The sequence below is a fragment of the Cuculus canorus genome, chromosome 6, assembly GCF_017976375.1.
Source record: "Cuculus canorus isolate bCucCan1 chromosome 6, bCucCan1.pri, whole genome shotgun sequence".
In the NCBI taxonomy this organism is placed as follows: Eukaryota; Metazoa; Chordata; class Aves; order Cuculiformes; family Cuculidae; genus Cuculus; species Cuculus canorus.
In genome coordinates this window covers 21,340,597-21,362,726 of record NC_071406.1, presented here as the reverse complement: position 1 = coordinate 21,362,726, position 22,130 = coordinate 21,340,597, and the positions used below count along the sequence as shown (strand labels likewise).

At 40.3% G+C, this 22,130-nt stretch overlaps 1 protein-coding gene across 2 annotated transcripts in view; it reads right to left on the bottom strand.

Annotated features, from left to right (window-relative positions):
- Nucleotides 1-8: 8 nt before the first annotated feature.
- CERS6 (ceramide synthase 6) overlaps nucleotides 9-22,130 on the bottom strand; it is a 123,159-nt gene continuing 101,037 nt past the window's right edge. Inside the window, exons 9-11 of one of the 2 annotated variants that reach the window (XM_054069705.1) lie at nucleotides 5,981-6,137; nucleotides 4,951-4,974; nucleotides 9-2,047 (exon numbers count right to left, since the gene is read on the bottom strand). In XM_054069705.1, the coding sequence (XP_053925680.1) occupies nucleotides 1,886-2,047; nucleotides 4,951-4,974; nucleotides 5,981-6,137 (343 nt within the window). In that variant the 3' untranslated portion in view covers nucleotides 9-1,885. The remainder of the gene's footprint in view (nucleotides 2,048-4,950; nucleotides 4,975-5,980; nucleotides 6,138-22,130) is intronic. The other variant, XM_054069706.1, reaches the window with a different exon arrangement.

The following is a 22,130-nucleotide window of genomic DNA, read 5'->3' as shown; positions in this document are numbered from 1 at the left end:
AATCACAATTTTTCAGTTTTCTTTATCGTCTACTAAGTGGAGGTACTATTTTCATTCATGTCACTCTGCCCTTACTTTTAGCACATTTTTTGCTAACATACGAGGGTCCCTATGGACAATAAAGGTTTCATAAGTTTCCAAGAGTGACCAGTAGAATAGGATGAAACTTAGTTTTTCAAAGAAATAAGTGGTGACACAAGTGTCTTCAATGGATTCTGTATAAAATAGAGCCTTTAAACATGTTTAAAGGCATCAGAAACCAATCTATATTTTGATGTTTGCATAGGTGGAAGGAATCAGAAAGATTTCCTGGCTTAGAGTCCCAGCTGAACACAGCACTCCAATCCTTTTGTATGTAGGAGACACTCTGTTACATTTTTTTCCCTGGTTTATTCTCCCCCCCCCTTTTTTTACTGTTTTTTTTTTCTTCTTGTTTTTTTTTGTTTTGTTTTTTTTGTTTTTTTTTTTTTAAATATATATAAGTCTTTGGTCTATAAGTATATTGGTTCTGTGTGCACATACACAATACTGTTGAACAGCAGGTTGCATAGAATCTGTTACCCAAGAACCTTGCCTACTTTTGGCACTGCTCACAAATCACAGAAAAGTGTCCTGCAAAAGCTGTATGATCCTTAGCATCCTTAATCAAACTTTGATCTACAGACTGGAAGAAATGTGTATATAATTTTTAAAAAGATGTTTATTTTGGGTGTTTGTCTTCTTTAGGACACAGTTTGTAAACCTTGGTTAAAAAAGGAGAGCAGAATTATTTTACGAACACCCTTAATTTTATTTCTAGAGGTGATGAAATACTGCTGAGCATTCAAAATTTGCTGTGAATTATGTTAAGTGAATTTTGCTCAAGTTTTCATGCATTCTGGTAATGTATGACATTCTGCCTTCTCTTTCTCACTCTACCATGAAAGTAGCAATAATGATAAGAGTGATACCTAGACTGAACTGTGTCCAAGGAAGCAATGAACTTTTAATCTGCTGCTTTTTCCATTATACCCCTGCTCTTATCCACCTGAACTTGCCAAGAACAGATTCACTTGAACAAACAAACCTTTCAACATGGAATCTCTGCAAAAAAAGTTAAAATCTGTAGAGGTCAAAAATTGCAAGGCAAAAAAAAAAAGAAACCAGTGAGAATGAGTTTTTCCTAACTGTAGACATCAATGCTTTTGGGTATTTGCACAACTAATCAAATCTACTTCTAATGCAATTAACCACCAAATTGAATTTTAAATTATGCTAAAATAATATCCCACAATTACCACATTTTTCCCCCAAACTGCTAACTTACCACAGTACTTACTATCTAAAATATCAATCCAGTGTTCTAAAACTTTATGTTGGAGGAACGGCCACTGTGATTTGATAGGCAATTTCAAAACCAGCACTTTAAAACACAAAGGTAGCAAAAATATCTGAAGCAGATCTAGAATCTATAAAGCTATGTTCTATTTTACTGTAAGTAACAAATCAAACAACTATTACTTATAGCGGATCAGCATAAGCAACAGGGATGGACAGAAGAGATCTAAGCCGCTGAGAATCCCGAGATAAAGTTAGAGAATGGATATTCCCTTTTGTCCAGAAGTTCCCCAAAGAATACAAAATAAATAATATTTCAAAGACAGTACAAGTGAAAATACTGCTCCCATTGTGTCAGTTACATACACATACAGCATGCCTACATATACAGAATGGTGTGTTGTCTTCATTCACAAACAGGAAATATGGTAGTGCACTATCAGAATGCTTTGATACTCCTAACTTTTTCTGATGCTGAGATATATGAAGAAATCGCATTCACAACTTATAATTTACTTCCAGTAGCAAACAGTTCATTCCGGTTGTGTCTCATGATTGAACTAAAGGATTAATGCTCCTCTGAGCAAGTGCCACCAGTAAGATACCCGTTTGTCCCATTGGCACCACCAGTCCCATTAGTGGCGACAGGGCTGTGGAGGGTCTTTGAACGAGGTACTGTTTCTTCCTCATCTGAGCTTGACTCAATGTCACTTCGGTCATCCTTTGCTACCTGTAGAATTTGGAAAAGAAGCAAGCAGTAGGTGATTGTAAGGAAATAACTGAGCTTTTTTTACTTCAAGCCAGAATCAGAGAATTCAAACTTTTTTCATTTTGAGCTTTGAAGGCAATCTCAGCTCTCACACACACTCCTCTGCCTTTGCCTGCTTGAACTCACTTAAAACATGGATGCCTGTCCATACATATGCCATGTGCAAATGCAGGATAATAACTTTGCACTGGTGCATTGAAGGTGCTATGTCCAACTGAGGGCACAGTTCTTGTGGCAAAGGGTTGGGCACAGACTAGAGGAACCAACAATCCAAGCTTGCAAGTTCAACTTAGCCTCGTCCCTCTGCTCTCCTACTACAACTTTATTTCCTGTACTTCCTTTGGGGTGCTTCTCTCTGACCTGGTAACACAAAATATTCACTCCAGCTTTCCCCTCTCATGTCTCAACTCATTTTCTAGAGGCCACACAGCTCCAGGGAACAGTGCTATGGGCTGGCGGTAGGAGACAGAAGTGCTGGCTGAAGAATAACTCACTACATGAGGTAACTCCAGTCTCTGACCTCAGCCATGTGGTAAGAATAGGGCTTGGACACACTGAACATAGTCCACTCCAGTTCCTACCACAGGAGCCACAAACCTACTTAAGCAGTTCAGCTGTTTGCTCCATCATGCCACTAGAAAGCTGCCTCAGAAATTGAATGATTTTAATCGTCAGGATTTCCTGCTAATTTCCAGCTGACTTCCTTCCTGCCAGTTAATACCCATTTACTGTATTTATGCTGTTCCCTTGGTTAAGGAGCCCATTCTCCTCCTTTGTAGACCATAGGTGAAGATCACTAAGTTTGAGAGCTGTGCACTGAGTCCCTTTAGAATCCCTGAGGTGACTTTGCTTCACCCCGTTCAGTCAGGTGCACCCAAAACAAGTAAAAACCTGAATAAGGCAGGTTAAGAAGAGCAAACAAGGGCAACAGAAAAAAAAGCCACCAAAGAAAAGGCCCTACCTGCCCTATTTTTAGTGAGATGTTTTTCCCAGGATGGTAGCAATGGCACTGGCAACTTACAAGATCATAGAATAAATCAGGTCAGAAGAGACCTCAAGAAGTCTATGCCCAACCTCCTCCTCAAAGTAGGGTCAGCTGTGGAGTCAGGCAAGGTTACTGAGAGCTTTACCCAGTCTGACCTTGAAAGTCTCCAAAACTGGTAAAAGTGCATCAGATAAGGTAAAAAAAAACCCCATCAACAGAAAGATGTATGAGGTCTAATCTGCATGCAGCTTTAACGATGCAGCTTCCCATGCCTGATTCCACCCCCGTTTGTATAGCTGAGCTTCCTAATTCATTCAGAATCTATCCATGCCGTGCTGGTTGCCACATCAAGCAATTCCAATTGACTTTAGTATAGTGAATGGACACAAAGAGGGCAAAACACATGGTGAGCCTTTTCTCCAGAGAAATCAAAACAATTAAAGAACAGGGCCACTGTGTGTAATTTTTTTGCTTAGAATAATCCTCCTCTACTCCAGAAAGCCCTCAGGACAATTCTGCTCTCAGGCTGTCACCTCTGAAACAGTCATTTGCCTTTGGGGCTCCCCATGGTGATACCATCCTTGCAATATCAGACACCTAGTGACACTACTCCACTTGGTAACAGAGGAAAAACAAAAAAAGGAGACACACAGTTCCCATACATCTCCTAGTCAGCAAAATTTGTAATGTTAATGCTTAGCAAGCCCACAATTCTGACACCTATGAAACAGAACTTGAGCTGAGGTGAAAAATTTGATTACATACTTATATAGCTTCAATTAACTGATTACTTCAGTCTCTTTTATATTAAAGGACTTTTATAATAAAGCTGTTTGGGATACAGAAATATGCTTAGAATTTCACTTTTATCAGATAGAAAAGAATGGGCCCATCACAGGGTACTGAGTGCCTGTGATCAACGTGATGGCAGACCAGATAATCAAAAAATTCTGTGTCATATTAAATCCCCTAAATATATTAGATTCCCTGTCAATTCTTCTGCTAGGGTCCTGCCCTGAAGCCAAACTATCGAAAGAAGATTCTATGCTGTAGTCACTTCTGTTAAACATGTAATCTGCTCTCTTTATATTTAAAATGCAGTAGCATACCAGAGCCTTTGCACTTAAACCTGATAGCAACACATCTCGCAGCACTTGGTTATACCCAGAAGAATCTACTGGAGTCATCTCTACAGGAGTCTAGAAAATATATATCTAGGTTTATAAAACTCCTAAGCATAACAAAGAGTAAGAAATTAAAAGATCAGAATTAGTTACAAATTTAATGATAATAAATTCCTTTACCAGCTGAGCTATACCAAAAGTAATAATAAAACAATTAAAAAAATAATTAAAAATGAAGATCTTCTGTAAGATATCTGTAACGTGTTGTGGAAACACTGTTTATTTTACTGCAGAAATGGAAAGAAGGGGGTTGTGAGGAATTGAGTTAAGATCTGAAGGAAGAAGAATCCTCTGTGTGTATGTCACGCATATGCATCTTTTACCTGGTCACTGCCTTGCTGAGAGTGCTCTTGTATCATCTAAATTTTCTCCTGTGCAATTGTCTGAACTACAAGGCAGAGGACTTACACTCTCAAATACGCTTCTTGAATGGTGATAGAGCAGCTGTTTATCCTTCTGATATATATGTGTAAAATAGCACACGGATATTACAGATAGAAGTGGGTTTGAGTGGTTATTAGGCAACGAATAGGCAAGAAGTACAACTGAGCTTCAAAGATGCCCTTCATTTAAATATATAAACACAAGCAATGGATAAAAATACTAAACAGAAAGCACAAATAAAAAAACCCAAACCACAAACACCAGTATTACATAGACTAAATCTTTTTCATAGTAAATTTAAAGAAACTTACATGCAAGGAGTTCCACTTCCCAGCCTTCCAGCACAGCACAAGGGAAAGATAAACAAGCAGAGTAAGAGAGAGCAAGAAGCACTCCTTGAAGTCACTGGTGTAATTCAGATAGGACAGCTGAGGCTAATAACCACTAAAAGCAACAGAGACTGAAGTGTGGCTTCCAGGTGAATTACAATTCATGAGTGCACTGTCTTTCATGCAGAGTGAGTGGCAGATTCTGGGCTCCTCCAGTATAAGGCTGAACTCTCCAGTGCATCCATCGAAAGCAGTTTTCTGCACAACAATCCTATTCGCTTAGGAAGTGGTTACATACCTAAAACATCCACTCATATGACCAACTCTTTAAAAGCAAAATGCTCTGTACTTCACATGATCTGTGTTACCTCTACCATCTAAATGTAAGTGCTAAGTCTGCACTGCAAGTATAATTGTATTATACTAGGGGCTAGTATTTCTATGAAATAGAACAAACACAGCAAGACACTAAATTTTATCACAAATAGCCTTGCCAAAGGAATCCTAGAAAAAGTACACAGCACTTTGCAGAACCTCATTAATACTAAAACCCCAAAGAGGCTGTGATTTGTAACTTTGCCACTAGCAAAGACAACAGAATTTCAATTACTATTATCACTACTATCACTACCACCTGGGAAATTAACACTTTGCTAACAACTACTATAAAGAAGAAAAACCGAACTGGCAACCCCAAGAAAGCAGTTGGCTTGGGTTTTGTTTTAATCCCATTTCCCTAATGTGGTTTGGTTCAGTGTACCAGATTATAAAAAAAGAAGTGTGGATGCACCTATGAGGATCATTACAAGGAGTATATCAACTTATCTGACATTTGTTAGAAGGAGTAGAAAAAAAGTTTCCACAAAAGGAAAGAAGAGTTTACAAAAAAACCCATGTGTCTTCAGTAACGTGTTATGGATTAGGAAGAAAAAGTAACCAAAATGACAGGGAACCTGTACTGACACCAAAAAAGTTAAAATCCTAAACACGAAACAGTACCACGCTTTCTTACCTTGCCCTTTGTAAAAGCTTTGTAGGCTGCCTTTATGATTAGGTAGGACCATAAACAATGCAGAATTTGAAGAATCACAAGCAGTGTGTTGAAGACCCACAAGGCAGGAAAATTGCCCAGAGCTTCATACAGTTCAAACAATGTTGTGTTTAATATCCTAGAAGAGAAAAGGGACAGAAAATATTAACTTTCCTTAAGCCAACTATCTAAAAGAAGCCCTTTTTATACCAGGATGACAAGTACTTGATTAGATGGCATCCACGTGGATATCTGGTTTGCAGAGTAGTAGTAACTCAATCTGAATCACATAGGTGTTTCCAAAGAGAAAAAACATCCAAATGTTGCTTTTAGTGTTTAAATTAATTTTGCAAACATCCCATACAGAAAACAATGATCCTCAGTGTTCATTTCTTCTATTCTTTTACAAAGCAGGCAGGTGCCGATTTTCTCAGATAACTCCTTCTCTGATTAGTAACAAAGAACACTTTGTTCCATTTTTTTTAAACCAAGCTTTTCCATCTGAACTGCCTCCAGTGAGGCTTTGGTGTCCTTGTACTAGCACAGGGTAAAAGCAGGTATGAGGAATGTTATACTACAGTATAACCCATATGCACTGCCATGTTCTTCAAAGCATGTTCCCTGTGTAACAGTGAGCTGCAACCTCTCTCATGTTACATGAGACAAACCCCTACCAAGAGCCAGGCAATGCTCCCTAGGTACTCCCATGTGAAGACCTCTCTCAGAAACTCAATCTCAGAGCCTATGGCTTTGCGTCAGAGTACACAGCGACGGGTGCCTTTGCCCTCTTGGTATCAGCAATGCAACTGATGGAACGTGAAAACAGTCTGAAACCATCCCGTTAGTGGCATGTAAAACAAAGGCACATGTTTGGCGGGATTCAGCCTCTTAACAAGGTTTTTTCAGAACAGGAGGAGGCTTTGGCTACCAACGTAAACTCTTATTTTGTGGAAATCTCTCCACCAACAGGAATCCAAAGTCAAAATAACCAACCAGTCAAAGGGCTTAACCCTCGGTCTTGAACATCCTGTGTACCTGCACTAATTACTATATTTCTAGGCAGCTCTGGTGGCCACTTTTTGCACAAAACCTAATTTGCACACCAGTTACATACAGCAAAGAGCAAGGTTTAGCAATTACATAAAGGACAGGTGGACAATGGGGATACTTGGGAGTGGCAAGGAAAGGTGCCCTCATGGCCAAGAAGGCCAATGGTATTCTGGGGTGCATGAAGAAGAGTGTGGCCAGCAGGTAGAGGGAGGTTATTTTCCCCCTCTTCTCTGCCCTAGTGAGGTATATCTGGAGCACTCTGTCCAGTTCTGGGCACTCCAGCTCAAGAAGGACAAGGAAATACTGGAGATAGTCCAATGGAGGGCTACAAAAATTATTAGTGGACTGGAGCACCTCTCTTATGAGGTAAGACTGAGAAATGACTGACAAACTTGGGTCTGCTTAGCCTGGAGAAGACTGAGAGGAGACCTTACCAATGCTTATAAATATTTAACGGGCAGGTGTCAAGAGGATGGGGCCAGATTCTTTTCAATGGTGCCTAGGGACAGGGCAAGGGCCAATGGACACAAACTGGATCACAGGAAGTTCCACCTTAACATGAGGAAAAACTTCTTTACTCTTAGGGTGACAGAGCACCGGAACAGGCTGCCCAGCGAGGTTGTGGAGTTTCCTTCTCTGGAGACATTCAAAGCGCACCTAAACGTGTTGCCGTGCAACCTGCTCTAGCAGGAGAGTAGGACTAGATCCCAAGGTCCCTTCCAACAGCTACTATTCTGTGAAATTCAGGCAGTCCTAGGCATTTGAACCGAGTTTTTGAAAATCAACATTTCAGATACAGGCAGTAACAGCGACGCTACAATATGACTTTTGAAAGTTTGTAAATAGAGCACTAATTATTCTGCCCAAATACTGCACCACAGCAGATGATTTTAGTATGGACCTCAGCAAACAGCCTGAGAGCAGAGAGAGGACAACAGAGAACAGAAACAATGGCATTTTTGGAAACAAATAACGATCTGTCAATGCCTATTACTTAGGGAGTGAAAAGGAAGGCAAGATGAGGATTTACCACTCTCCATCCAGATTCTGTGTTGTGTAAAAATCCATCAAAAAGTCCATTGGCTTTGGGGTTTGTTTTTTTTTTTTTTTGTTGTTTTCTTTTTTTTTTTTTTTTAATTAACTACCAGCCTCTAGCCACTAGATGGCCCATTTCATCAAGCAACGCCTGCACAGCTCCTGGGCTGCACACACTTTGTCTGAAGGCAGGAGATGCAACTGAGGTCCTGAAAATTAGAAGTACCAGGCTCAACTTTTTAATAAGCAATCACACTCCTTTCCAACAACATAATAATCAGTGCAGGTAGTATTAACAAGTATATACAGACAGCAAATCCAGAATACAACATTTAATGGTAATGACTTCTGTGTATTAACAGCATTAGTCAAAAATTGACCAGTGATTTCTAATAGATTGCTCTTATTACTATAGGACATTTCTACCTTTTTAGTTTTGCCTTCTTACATCAAAGGGTACATTTGCTTCATAATTTATGGAGAAGTGGATGTTTTATAAACTTAGTACAGAACTGTGGTTTTACACCGTCTTTTGTTTACAGAGTGAACATCAGAAAAAGAAAGTGTTTTCCACTTTGCAAAACCCCCCTCGTGTTATTGCTTCTGTCAGCTAAAACTCTTCAGTCTCAACTTTGTGTAATTTGTTCTGCCAGTGGTAGCTGTACATAGCACAGCAATACTCTCATGCATATCAAAACACAGCTGTAGTCAGCAGTGTTTTACTCAACCAGTACTTATTTCAGTTACAACCACTATATTGAATTTAAACTTGAAATCAACATCTCCTGTATGTAGAGTGACCATAGTTTACATCCAGCTGCCTTTTTATATGTCTAAAGTTTTATATGCTCCAGAATTGTAAATACAGTTTCTACAGGTTACTGTTTATATTTTCATTCACTGGAACAAATTCATCTCCGGGGACTTCCATAGGAGTCAAGTCAAAAAAGTAGCATTAGAGATGCAGGTGGTCTGTTCTTGCAGAAGCCCAAAACATCAGGAAGACAGCAAAGCCAAAAAGAGTGCTTCTATTTCCAAAAGCAGTTTCATTGTTCATCTACTGTGTATTAGGTATGGGAAGCCTTCACTGAAACGCAGACCTCTTTCTAACCTGCTCATGTCTGGCAAACTAAGGATGGGACTGGAACTCTCCATTAAAGCTGCATAAAGGAACTCTGAAATTGCTGTGTAATGCAAAGAGGGGTCAGTGGCCTGACGTGCAGGCTAGGTGTGCAGATGGAGCGAAGGCTGTGTAAGCGTGTTGAGCAGAAGCTGAATGGAGGAGAGCAAATAAACTTTCTCTTTCAGAATAAATAAATTATTTTAAGTCAAAAGTCTGAAATGGGGAGGAAAATCATAAGGTTAGTGGCCAGAATACCGAGAGAAATTCTACTTGTAGAGGAAGGGAGGGAAGGAAGAAAGGATAGACAACTTTCAACCAATTCCACTGCTGCAGTGACTCAAGAGAAACATTTCAACCAACTACACAAAAACCAGGGACTGGGAAAAGCAGGATGAGAATGGATTACAAGAAGGAGAAAGTGCCCCTAGGGATGTATATGCAAATAAATCTTAGGTTCAACTATTCAAAAAGGCAGTCAGGCACTTAAATCTGCAAACATGCTTGCTGGAATTTTTCAAAGCTCTCCAGTGGCTAAATCCCAGCTTTTCATGATGAATGGTGGAAACTTTTATTCTTGGCTATTTGAATTGAAACAGCTGGACTTGATCTCACCAGGAGAAATTACTTTAAGCTGGAAGTGCTATACCTCTCTGAAAACTTTAGTCAGCATTTTTCATGTCTCTGCAACTTGAAACAAAATGTTAGCTTCTGGTTTTGAAAATAGGCTGTGGACTGCAGCAATTTTTCTGAGGCCCTGAAAGATTTTGATAGCTGGACAAAACAACACAATCTCATGGAAGGTATTCCCTCTTCTCTCATTAAATACACCCCAAGCAGGGCTGCGCACCTGGTACCGCATTTTGAATTATGTAGCGTGGCTGACGAAGGCAAATGAAAAAAAAATCATCACTTAAGATGCAATCTACTCTTACAGATATCTGTGGTAGACTTTCAGGAATGCTGACACAATATCTGAGCCACTGTGAAAGGTAATTCTGTATTTACTGTACTAATGCTCTAATTAAACACTCAGAATACAATTAAGACGTTTTCAACAACTACTAAACGATCAGCTCTATCACATCAACAATAACGTAGGTTTTTCCCTCTACCATCTAGCTCTTTGTTTAGCCAGCTAAGTAGTAAGTACTCGGAAGGCTATAGGCAACAGGCCCATACACTGACTCAGATAAGATTACACTCCCTCCCCTCAGTGGGCACAAGTCCAGGCTCTTGGATAGCAGTTAGTAATTCTTGGCAAGTTGATCACTTGACTTGCACTAAGGATGGAATGAGGAAAGAGATATCAAAGAACAGATAAAAAATGAGACGGATGGGTGGAAGAATAAAATGCCTATTTACTTTTGTCTGAAAACTGGCAAAAATGTGCTGTGTTTCTTTCTGAAGGGGTCCTGAGAGGAACGAAAGGATGTGAGAAAGAAGGCCATGTGGAAAGAGTAGGCATTCTTCCAGACAGGCAGGAAATTAATGATAAACTCTGAAGAATGAAGCATAGCAGGGTGGTGGGCACTATTATCACATCCAACAGGAGCAGAAACCGCAGCTGAAATTAGTGCTACTGAATGTTGCCTTAACTTCTGCAGCACTGCTTGGTGACCAACATACTGCATGAATGAATGGCATGGTGTTAGCCATGACAGCCAGAAGTCTCAAAGTATGGCCAAGGACAGCAACACCATACCAGCTGGTCTAAATAATTCAGAATAAATGTATTTATCTCCTTTACCAAGTGTACATTAGACTATACTATTCTATATTGCACCACAACAAGCTACAATGGGACAACCTTCAATACTGCATTCATTACAGAGCAAATAGATAATCACATCTAGGTGAGCACTAATGAAATTCAGATCTTATTTAGTAGAAGTAATCCAACAATACTACTGCCAGCAATGCTTCAATTCAATTTTTCAATTTTCAATGCTTTGTCATTTTTTTCAATTTTTCCTTTAAAAAATGAACAATTACACTTAGCTCTGCTCCAAAACATAGTCGATTATTCTCCATTGTACGTGGTAAAAATTGACCAAGACTAGAGAACAAAGAGTTAGGAGATCTGGATTTAGCTGTCTATTAACCTATTATGTGATCCAAAACAATTTCTCGTTTCTTTACATAGTTTACTTTGTGTTAAAGATGTCCATGAGGTATTGGTACATATTGTCTGCCACAAAAAGATGCCGGGACAATTAATTCTTTCATTTGTTTATACAACACTATGGACTAGTTGCTTAAAAGATATCAGAAAAACGATAGGTAAAAAAAACATCGCCAAGACACACAGATAAATGAAGAAGCAGTAGAGTGGGAAAGTACACGCATGTTTACATTTTGATCAGCCACGGGATGATAAACCAGCCAGATTTCATCAGTAGTCAAGATTTATCTCTGGGATTTAGACCTTGACTGGAATCTAACAGGACTTCATATCCTAGGCTGTCCTAATTACTTACAACGACAATGCTAAGCTAACTTTACACAACTGGCAACCTGACATAAAAGATGTTTCTGCATGAGAGACGTCAGATGAGTTACTCAACTTTTTACCTGAGAAGGGTATAAAATGGTATGCAAAATACTCATTAAATTCAAGATTCAAGAAACTGTGGTCTATAGCACTTGTACGTCCTGGAGCCCTCAAGCTGCAGCATAGCTAAATATTTAATCATAGCAAATCCAGTACATAAAGGGCTGTACTGCCAAATTGTTCTTCTTCTGAGTTTCAGCTTGGCCAACTGCTGTTAGGACTGTGTCTATATCACTGTTCTGCTCTGAACAGATGCTTTTTGATTCTTGCTGAGTGTAAGAACAAGCTGGTTTCCCTTTTCAGATCCTACTGTCTCTTAGGTTTTCAGTCCGCTCAGAGTTTTCAGGATTTGTGCTACTAATCAGTGCATGACAAATAAAAGTGGAGCAGCAGAGAGCTGAGACTCACTGTGAATTGAAAAGAGTCAAGAACCAGACACTCACACAGCATCAATGAAGCAGGGAAGGAAGGACGGGGCAGGGAGGCAGATGATCTTTCAACAGCATTTCAGACAGATTCTTCAGATTTTTGGTTGGTGATGCCCATTACCCTCTTCTTTTAGACAGTAAGTTGACGAAAGATTTCCATAAAATGTAGTGTCAAAAGGGATCTAAACTCTTGAGCCAGTATTCAGAGCAACAATAAATCCACATGCTTCAATTTCACCAGCGAGCTCAGCATCAAGTGGAGTTCTGCTCACCCATACCAGCTCCACATCGGAGCATTTCCCAACATGGTGCTAATACAAGCTCAGCTGCTGTAGAGATGGGTGGCTTCTGTTCTATTACTAGTCAGGAACACTACCTTTTTGCAGAAATCACAGCCCTGCCACTGTGACTTTGTTATTCTAAGCCCTGCATAGATCAATAGGATTTCCAATTACTTAACTAAAATGATGGCACAGGCAGGAAATTATTCATGTTTGATGTTCTGTAAAAGAGACCATTCTGATCAAGTTGTCACTGTCCTGGGTTCAGCCGTGCTCTTCGCTTCACTCAATTCCTTCTCATCAACAGTTACTGACCATTAGCTCATTCTGCAGTCACTGGTATGAATAATATTATTTCCACTCTCGTGGACAGAAAAAACCAAGAATACAAGGTCAAAGACACCTCCACAATCCAAGCTCAAATCTCAGGAGAGTCTTTCAATAGACATTATGATATGAGAAGAACACTAATTTCCCAGCAGAACGTAATTGTATTCAGCAAAATGCTGTATCAGTACCTGTTCAAAACACATGTAAAGGCCCGTGATCATAACACAGGCACAGAGAAACTACATTCTCCAAGCACACATGAAACTTCTATAAGAATAACAGGGAATACATATCTAGATCAATCTGCCTAGAGTTCATGTCATTTTCCAAAAAGGAAGGCCATTTGTTGTAAACTATAGAAGGCCAGCTTCCAATCTTTGAAAACAGAATAAACAGAACAAATAAACAGAACAAATAAACCTTTCCCGTACCTCTTTCTGTTGATTAAAAATAAGTGCAGCACCTCAGCTCAAGGAATATTTCTTCCTCTTGCTTTTGGAACACATACTGGCTCAATGACTTGTGTTTAGCTATATGCCATGGCAGACATTTCAGGAGAAAAGATTACCTAAACTTTCTGTAAACGCAGGACTATTTCAGAATCAGTTCAAAAGCCCACAGAACATAATAGGACAGCTGCAATCAGTTGCCCCATACCATCAATAGTAGGAGCATCACGCTCTCAGGTCCAGTCCTGAGAACATGTGCCTAGAGTAATGGAATAATTTTAAATTCCATAAAAATCACACAGCTTAAGGAAGCACAGTGGCACAGCGTCTGCCAAAGACTCATCTTTCAAACAAATGGCTTAAATACTATGTTACAATTGTGGAAGATATGCCAAAACATGCATATGGGGAGGGGAAAAAAAAAAATGCCAAAACCCCAAACAACTGCACCTTTGTCCCCAAAAACATTATAAGATTTTCCTCCTCATAAAAATCTGGGAAATCAACCTTAAACAGTTTTCAGTTTAATCCAGTTTTCTTAACAGTGATCTCTACTTTCACAGCTATTATGGTCAAACTCTGCCATCGTGCAACAGTAATGAAACCAACAGAGTGTACTCACTTACATGGGTGCTGGGTTTCTCCCAAAGTGTTTAGCCACAATGAATGACTCTTAGCTGAATATTAATAAGATCATAGTTACACCACAGCTGTTGATCATGGTGTTCAAAAGACATTTACTGTTTCAAGCTCGCAAGTTAACTCTCATATTCCCATGCTTTTGTACAGCTATGAATCATATGTCCACCACACATCAGCAGCTCGCAATGAATCAGAAGCATTGTTCCACTTCTATATTGACCCTGTGGTGCTACAAAGTATGTTCCACTAACATCAAATCCTGGTGCTACACACACAGCCTCTAAGAGAAAAGGGGTTGAGAAGAAGCAGAATATTTGCACATGCTCAAACTATCTACAGCCGCGTAGACTGTCAGCACTGGGCCATCTGTGGTACTACCAATCCAGCATAGCTCTCCCTTCCACAGAACGGGCAATGCTTAAAAGATGTATTTTGGGGCAAAGGTTACTGACATACCTCCCTTATAGGAAACACAGTAAAACTGCGAGTTCCCATGGTCAGCCTCTTCTTTTCCTCCTCTCCCTCCTGCAAGCAAAGCAACTTCAGAAGAAACCTGGAGAACTCCAGCTGAATACAAAGGAGCTTGTATGGGGAGCTGACTACCACGGTGGAAGCAACTCTTGGTTCAGCTTCCTCAGGTTATCTATGTTCTTCAGTCACCATGCCCTACTGAGCTGATTTAAAGATGGTTAACGCGTGTCCACAGGAAAAACACCTGTGCTGTTTCCCTTCCCCCAAGACGGTTATTATTGTCACAACAATTCTGAGCAAAAGAAGTGCCCAGTAATGGTTTCTGTACTGTTTTCCACCACAGCACAGGTTTTAGTAAGGACACATTTCATAATAAAAGGAGAAAAGTGAAAACACTGACTGAAAGTCTATCTTTGACAATAAAAAGCATTATTATAGCCACCAAGTACAGTCTGTAGAAACTAAAAATGAGGATAAGAATAAACTTAAGAAGTCTGAAGAAATCCTTTCAATATAATTTTATCCTGTTGTGATCACATGAAAATCTTAAAAATGGAAACACTGAGCAAATGCCACTTCTTGCTATTTATTCTGCAAACCCACAACGGTGAATGGCATCTGTAACCTTTCCATTTATTATAGCTTCCCTCAAAAGAGCTGGATCAGTATTAACTCAGCACTTCAAAGATATCAGCTTTGCTTCGTACAGCACTCAGAGGCCTGAGTTCACAAGCACTGTAAACAATTTGAGGAAATAAAATAACCAGGCATTCAGAAGGACAACATCAGATAACGTTTCATAAAAGCAGATGGGATGACAACATTATATATTCTCCATTAAAAAGCTTAGACAAGAACTGTACATAAATTTATGGAGACTTAGTTAATTAAATCTTCTTTTTAATCCATAAATCAAAGTCTATGAGTTCTTCAAATATATTGTAGTCAGCTTGCCAAGAACTTTATTAAATGCTCTTGATAAACTTATAGGTTATAAGTTGCCTGCTGAAACTACAAAAGCCTGAAATAAACACGTGATACTTTTTGTTAGTTCTACAGCATCCACTCACTGACAGCATGAATAACACCAGGAATCGAGTACCTTGAATTAAAATCATAATTTATTTCTTCATATCAGATACCCACAAAAAATGTAAGATTGTGCTCTGGTTTAGACAATATTCTGAGCAAAATGAGCTCAAAATAGTGTCAGAAGAGATCTATTTTCTCAATAAACAAGTTGGTTTACTGTAGAACAGAGATGTTTGTCCAGCTCAATATATAATACTAGCCAGGCTAGAAAGGTTTTCACTGACACTTCAGCATCCAGCCAGAGTAACTAAAGCCATCACAAAATACTATGTTCATTCAGTGTCCGGACAAGGCCTGGGCAGTTGGGATTTATCTGGCTACCTAAATTCTTACTATGCCAAGTAAATGACGAGGATTCTTGCTTAACTTATGCATTGCTTTGACATAGTAGGATGCTTTTGAAGAGTAGGTTTCTGTTTTACCAATATGTTCAGAGGAACGAAGCAGGGTGACTCTGCCGGGGTCTGCATGCTGCCTTCCCATAATACACATGCTCCAAGGGCCAAACGGGAGAAATTGTGCCAGGAAAGAAAATTGGTATAAAAGATGACAACTCAACTTCCCTGTATGTTAAGAACTGAACAAAACTAGCCAATATCAGCTAGAAAAAGAACAAAGCTGGGAAAAAGAGAACTTCAGCAAATCTTAGCAGCAGCTGCTAAACACGAGGGCTCTGCGCTGCCCTATTCATAACTCAAGCTGCAATTTTGCTCACAGAGAAGCTGATTCTAGGATGAAAGAAAGGAGAGAGAACAGTGCAAACTGCCAATAGCAGATCACTATTTGGAGAGTTAGTGTGTATATTACAGCATGGCTATATCCCGTGCTATTGTACAACCAGCAATGAAACTTGGGAAGAGCTATTCAGCCGGTCATGCAGAGATGAGAGAAAGACTGGTAATAAGTAACTAGGGTTCATTACAGAACACCATGGTGAAACGAAGTTAATTTTAACTCAGCGAGGATCATGCCATGCTTGTCTAGTTCAGGCAGATACTTATTGCTGTGAAAAGGCAATTAGAAATCAGCCAGCCTGTGAGTACTCTGAGCTATAAAAATGCAAGAATAACAAGGTTGTTCTTCTGAGGACTGGCAGACCCTTCCTTATATAGGATTTGTTAGCATAAAAATCCCATTTAGCAACCCCACATTCCAGCTGATTAGGAGACATGCACCTGAAACAGCCTTGAGTTGTAACAGTGAGAACTATTTTTGTCATCTCTTTTTTAGACAGAAACTTTCCAAACAGACTCATAAATAGAAGATCCAGCTAAGACTTACCTAAAGACAATAAACAACACAATACCTACTAACAAAAGCGGCTGACTGCCTGTTCTCATAGCTTTTAACACGGTACAGTAGTCCAGGCACTGACAGTGTCTGAAGAGATCGAGGACAGGAAGGCATTCGGACTACCTGGATTATAGCTAATTTGCCTAGATGAGGATCTGGGCACCAGCACACGCAGAACGTGACCTGTGTTCTTTATAAAACAGCTCAAATCAGGATTTCATTTACATTTGTACAGTTAGGTCACTGTTTAACATTTGTCAGTGCATACATCTAAAATCTGCATGCTGAGATCTCACAGGTTGCATGAAAGCCCACGCTGTTTCCCTGCTCCATGGCCTTTTGACAGCAGTACTTGTCAGCATTGCTTCCCTGAAACCGACTGTTCTCCCTCTCATAGAAAATGATTAATTATAAAAATAATCAAAATTAATGAAAAACAACTGCACACTAGTACTAGTTAGAGCAACCTGTAAGAACCTGAATTAATTGACTTCACTTGGTGCCTTCATCTGGTAAATATTAACCTAGCTGTCCTGGGAGCCTTCTCCTTCTTCTTTCAAACCACAAAGTCACACTTTTACCTGCAGTTACTTTAAGCTCTCCTTTAAAATGATGAATAGGTTTAATAACCTTGGATCTCCCTCCATTTCATCCACCTTTCTTCCACTGAAGCTCTTGGAAATACTCTGGTTTATGGTCACTCTACAAAACCAGTTTCAGATAACAAACGTCACAGAATTAGCTTTATACAAACTGCCCTGTCAAAAAAAAAAAAAAAAAAAAAAAAAAGTATGTATTCCAGAAGAATAAGCAAAGTAAGTGAGTTGTCCTGGGTTTCCTGTGCAGACCAGACTTGAGGAGCTTCATAGTTCTCTCAACATGAACCCTGCAGCTAGCAACAAGCAAAGACAGCCTGGAACACGCATTGCATTGCCTTCTTCACTCAAGTCTCCAAAATGGAAAATACCTCTTTGCCCTCTGTGCACCTCAAAACACGATTAATAAATATTATGACCCCACAGAGTTTCCCTTCTGGATATTGAAAAAAAAAAACAAACCCAAACAACAGCAAAAAGCAAACCATTCCTTTATCAACAGAGAGAAAACTATGTCTGCATAACTACAGCAAAGAGCAGCATTTAAAGCTTGGGGAAGAGGAATAGCAAGGCTTACTGAAATAAAGAAAGGCTTGAGGTAACTGCTTTGCCCAGATTGATTAGACTAGCCAAAGCCCCACATAATTTATATCAATACTTTAGTTTGAGATTGCTTTCATTCTTACTACAATTCTGTATCACCTGAGAAGGCATCATGTTCCTCCTGACTCACGGAGAGTTGTTTTATGTTGTAATTTGCTAGAACACTGATTATGCGCAAGTGGGAGAATTTCACAAGCAAAATGTCTTGTCAGTGAAAATAGCAGCTTTACTCCTACATTCACTTAGCAGCAGGAGGCAGAAAGTGTCCTAGGGTTTTTGAATTATTGCTGAAATGAACTCCAGATGCCTGCAGAAAGGCTGCTAAATATATACCTAATTGCCAGTTTCTTTTGTCTTGGCTCTGCTGCTAAACAACCTTCAGACAACACCATCTGATACATTCTGAATTCTTTATTAGCACCTTTACACAAAATTAAATGGCACTTGTGCAAAGCTGGAGCACAACAGCATGACAGGGCTTCACAAAGGATACCTCTGGAAGCCTGTCTCGGGTATTTGCCTTCCTGTGTGGGGGAAGTTTTCTTATAAATTACAGTCTTCCTTTTACATGACATGCACACCAATTTTATACCTCTCAGGTTTTATGCTGGAAAAATTTGCATATTTATGCAATATTAATCAAGCACCAAATTTTGCTAGTTTGAATATTCAGCAAAGGGAGCAAAACTGTGTTTCCTGGCCTGCTGCCACTCCAATGACTCATTTGCTGACATGCAGGCTAATAGGGGTGAAGATTAGAATTGCTGCTTCATAGTGAAAAAGGATTTCGGAGAGGCAAGCTCATATGTCCCATGCTTCATCCTCACCGACCCTGACCACCACAAGCAATACCCACAGTACACCTGAGAACTCTGAAACCGCCTCTCAGCTCTGTGATTGATTGTAGTCGTGTTTAAGGGTGACTATTACAAGTACATACATCAAGGCTTTGGACTGGAAGTAAAAAAAAAAATCAAAGATGATGTATACTAATGATGTATATTTGCATATTCAAACAAATAAATGTGTTCTTCCATTGATTAAGGGAGAGGAGAGGCAGAAGGATCGCCAGTGTAACCACTCTATCTGTGACACAGCAGCACACAGCATGCTGTCGGCTGCTGCATTCCTCTAGTACATGATCCCTCCACCACTGCCTTCAAGAGTCTATACTGATCTTTTCCATCCCAATAGAAAACTTCACCCACGGCTGTAACCTGCTCCCACATTAGCCCAATATTCAGTATCAAGGGAGCCAACAAACAACAGAAGCTACTGTGGAGCCCTCTTCCCTTTCCCTCTTCTGCAGACCTACTTGATTTTTACCCTGCTTTCAGCATGCTGGGCCAGTGCTACTCTATAGAGCAAGACTCAGACAAGGTTCAATTTGAAGTGGCATGGGAGTGCTGCTGTCACTAACATAAATGGGAACAGATAGGCACATCCAGAACGCCAGCACAAGATGCCACAGCTGTAAAGCAGGGCTCTAATATTGACTCTTGCTAGGTAACTTATCACTGTGGTGGTAATCTTTTCTGCAGCGTGATGTGTCTATCTGGGACATGTACACAGACTTCAGCTCTATGATGTCTGACTCCTACTAGCCATGCCAATCTTCAGTTTCTAGTTTGCCTAGCCCTAGGCAAGGGCTTCCTGTACGGTGGGACACTTGGCTGCAACACTTCACAAAAATCACTCAAGACAGCATGAACCACCAGTTATAAACACACAGTCTTATTTTAAACACTTCAGGTTGAAAGTGTGGACTTGCCAAAACTTGACTACCATAGTACGGATTTAAAGGATGGAAAAATCCTGACGTTGCTGTTTTTCAGATGTCTCCAGAGTAAAAGTATCTCGGGCAGATACTTCTAGTTCTATGTGTGAAGACTAATGACCTCCTTCAAAACCAAACTCTGGACAAGAATAATCTACTCTTTGTTGACAGGCAGGCACATGGCAGCGATCTTGTAAAGTTGTGTTTGAATAACAAAAAAAAATTCAACTCAGCAGTTCCTTCTTTGCCATTTTAAATAATACAAAGTGAGGTTTAAATGCTGGAATCACAGCTAAACACATAAGGCAGCTCACAGAATCACAAAATGGCTGAAGTTGGAAGGGGCTTCTGGAGGGAACCCTGTCCAAGCACCCTGCTAAACCTGGGTCACCTGTAGCAGGCTGCGCAGGACCATGTCCAGATCGTTTTCGAGTACCTCCAAGGATGGAGACTCCACAACCTCTCTGGGCAGCCTATGTCAGTCTGTGGTCACCTTCACAGTGAAAACGTGTTTCCTGATGTTCAAGTGGAACCTCCTGTGTTTCAGTGTGTGCCCATTGCCTCTTGCCTTGACACGGGGCCCCACTTAAGTTGTCTTTACACTCTCTCTTCATATATTTATATATAATGGTAATTATCCATCCTGAGCTTTCTATTCTCTTTGCTAAGCAGTCGTACTTGTCTCAGTCTTTCCTTACGTGAGAGGTGCTGCAGTCTCCAAGTCAATCTTAGCGATCTTTCACTGTAGTGTCTCCAGCAGTTTTGTATCTCTCTGGTATTTCTCCCACCCAGAACCTGAAGCAGTGCTTCAGATGGGGCCTCACCAATGCTGTGTAGAGGGCAATAGTGAGGCTTTCTGTAGAGGGCCCTCGATCACCTTCCTCAGCCTCCTGGCAACACCCCCACTAATGCAGCCCAGGGTACCCTTGGACTTCTTTGCCCAAAGGGCACATTGCTGACTCATGTTGAGTTTGGTGTCCACCAGGACCCCCATGTCCTTTTGCGCAAAGCTGCTTTCTAGATTGTCAGCCCTCAGCATATACTGCTGCAGGACTTTGCACTTCCCTTTGCTAAACTTTATGAGGTTCCTGTTGTCCCATTTCTCCAGCCTGTTGAGGTTCCTTCCCTCTGGATGGCTGCACAACCTCTGGTGTATCAGCTACTCCTCCCAGGTCGGAACACGAGCAAACTTGCTGAGGGTGCACTCTGCCCCATCATCCAGACCGTTAATTAGGATGTTGCATGGGACCAGACTCATTATTGACCTCTGGGGTACAGCACTAGTTACTGGCCCCCAAATAGATTTCATACCACTGATCATTACTCTCCAGGTCTGTCTGCTCAGCCAGTTTTCAATCACATCACTGTTTGCTCATCTAGCCCATGCGTTATCAGCTCTCAGGAGGCAGCATCAGAAGCCTGACTGAAGTCAAAGTAGATTATATCCACTGCTCTCTCCTCATCCACCAAGCCAGTTATTTCATCACAGAAGGTTATCAGGTTGGCCAAGTATGACTCCCCCCCGCCTTCCCCTCTGTGAACCCATTCAGTCATCATCCAATTGAGTCCTCCCTGAAGCACAGTCACGTACTGCAGTCTCCAGGAAGAACTGCACTGGCAGAATTGTGTCCTTCTTTCATTTCTCAATATAAAACAGATTGCAATGGGCAGATGAAATCCTACAAACAGGAATGCCACCATTTTTCTTATCTGAGATCATGTAAGTAGAAAAACTAGCTGACTTCATTTACAGAAATTCATTGAATGGCCAAGTTAGCCTCAAGAAAGTATTGAAGAAAGGGAAGCAAAACTGTTTAAGAAAGAAATAATTGTTCTTTGAAAAAAACAACAAGCATTTTTAAACATGAAGTTTTGTCATGGTTCTTCATCAGCTCACAGTGCAGTAGGGACTAGTCATTATCACATTATCTTTGAAGTCATTAAATGCTAAATGAGACTTCCAGGACATACTCTTAAGCAGAGCTGATGACACAGCTCCCTGAGGGCACCTTGGTCTTACCCTGTTTGCATTAACAAAACCCCAAAGAAATTATAGAGGATTTGAAAGGAAACTGTGGCAGAGAGTTTGCTGTTGTCATCTGTAAATCCTCTGCATGCTTAAACAATGAGCATGGTAGTAATCTCTCCAAATAAAGCTCTGCAAAGGGTAACATCTCTGGCATCTCTGGTGCTTTCCCAAACTAAAACTGTCACTGTTTTCTGCTGAGGCAATGACACACCTCCCCTTGCTCTCAAAAGAATACAGAGATTTGGGTTAGTTTGGTCCATATGAGAGAAAGGAAGGATCCAGAACACAAAAGACTGAGGCCAACATCTTCTCTCAGCCCTCCCCACAGATAGGGCACAGGTCACAGAGAAACTTGAATGGGTTTCTACAGTGAAATACATTA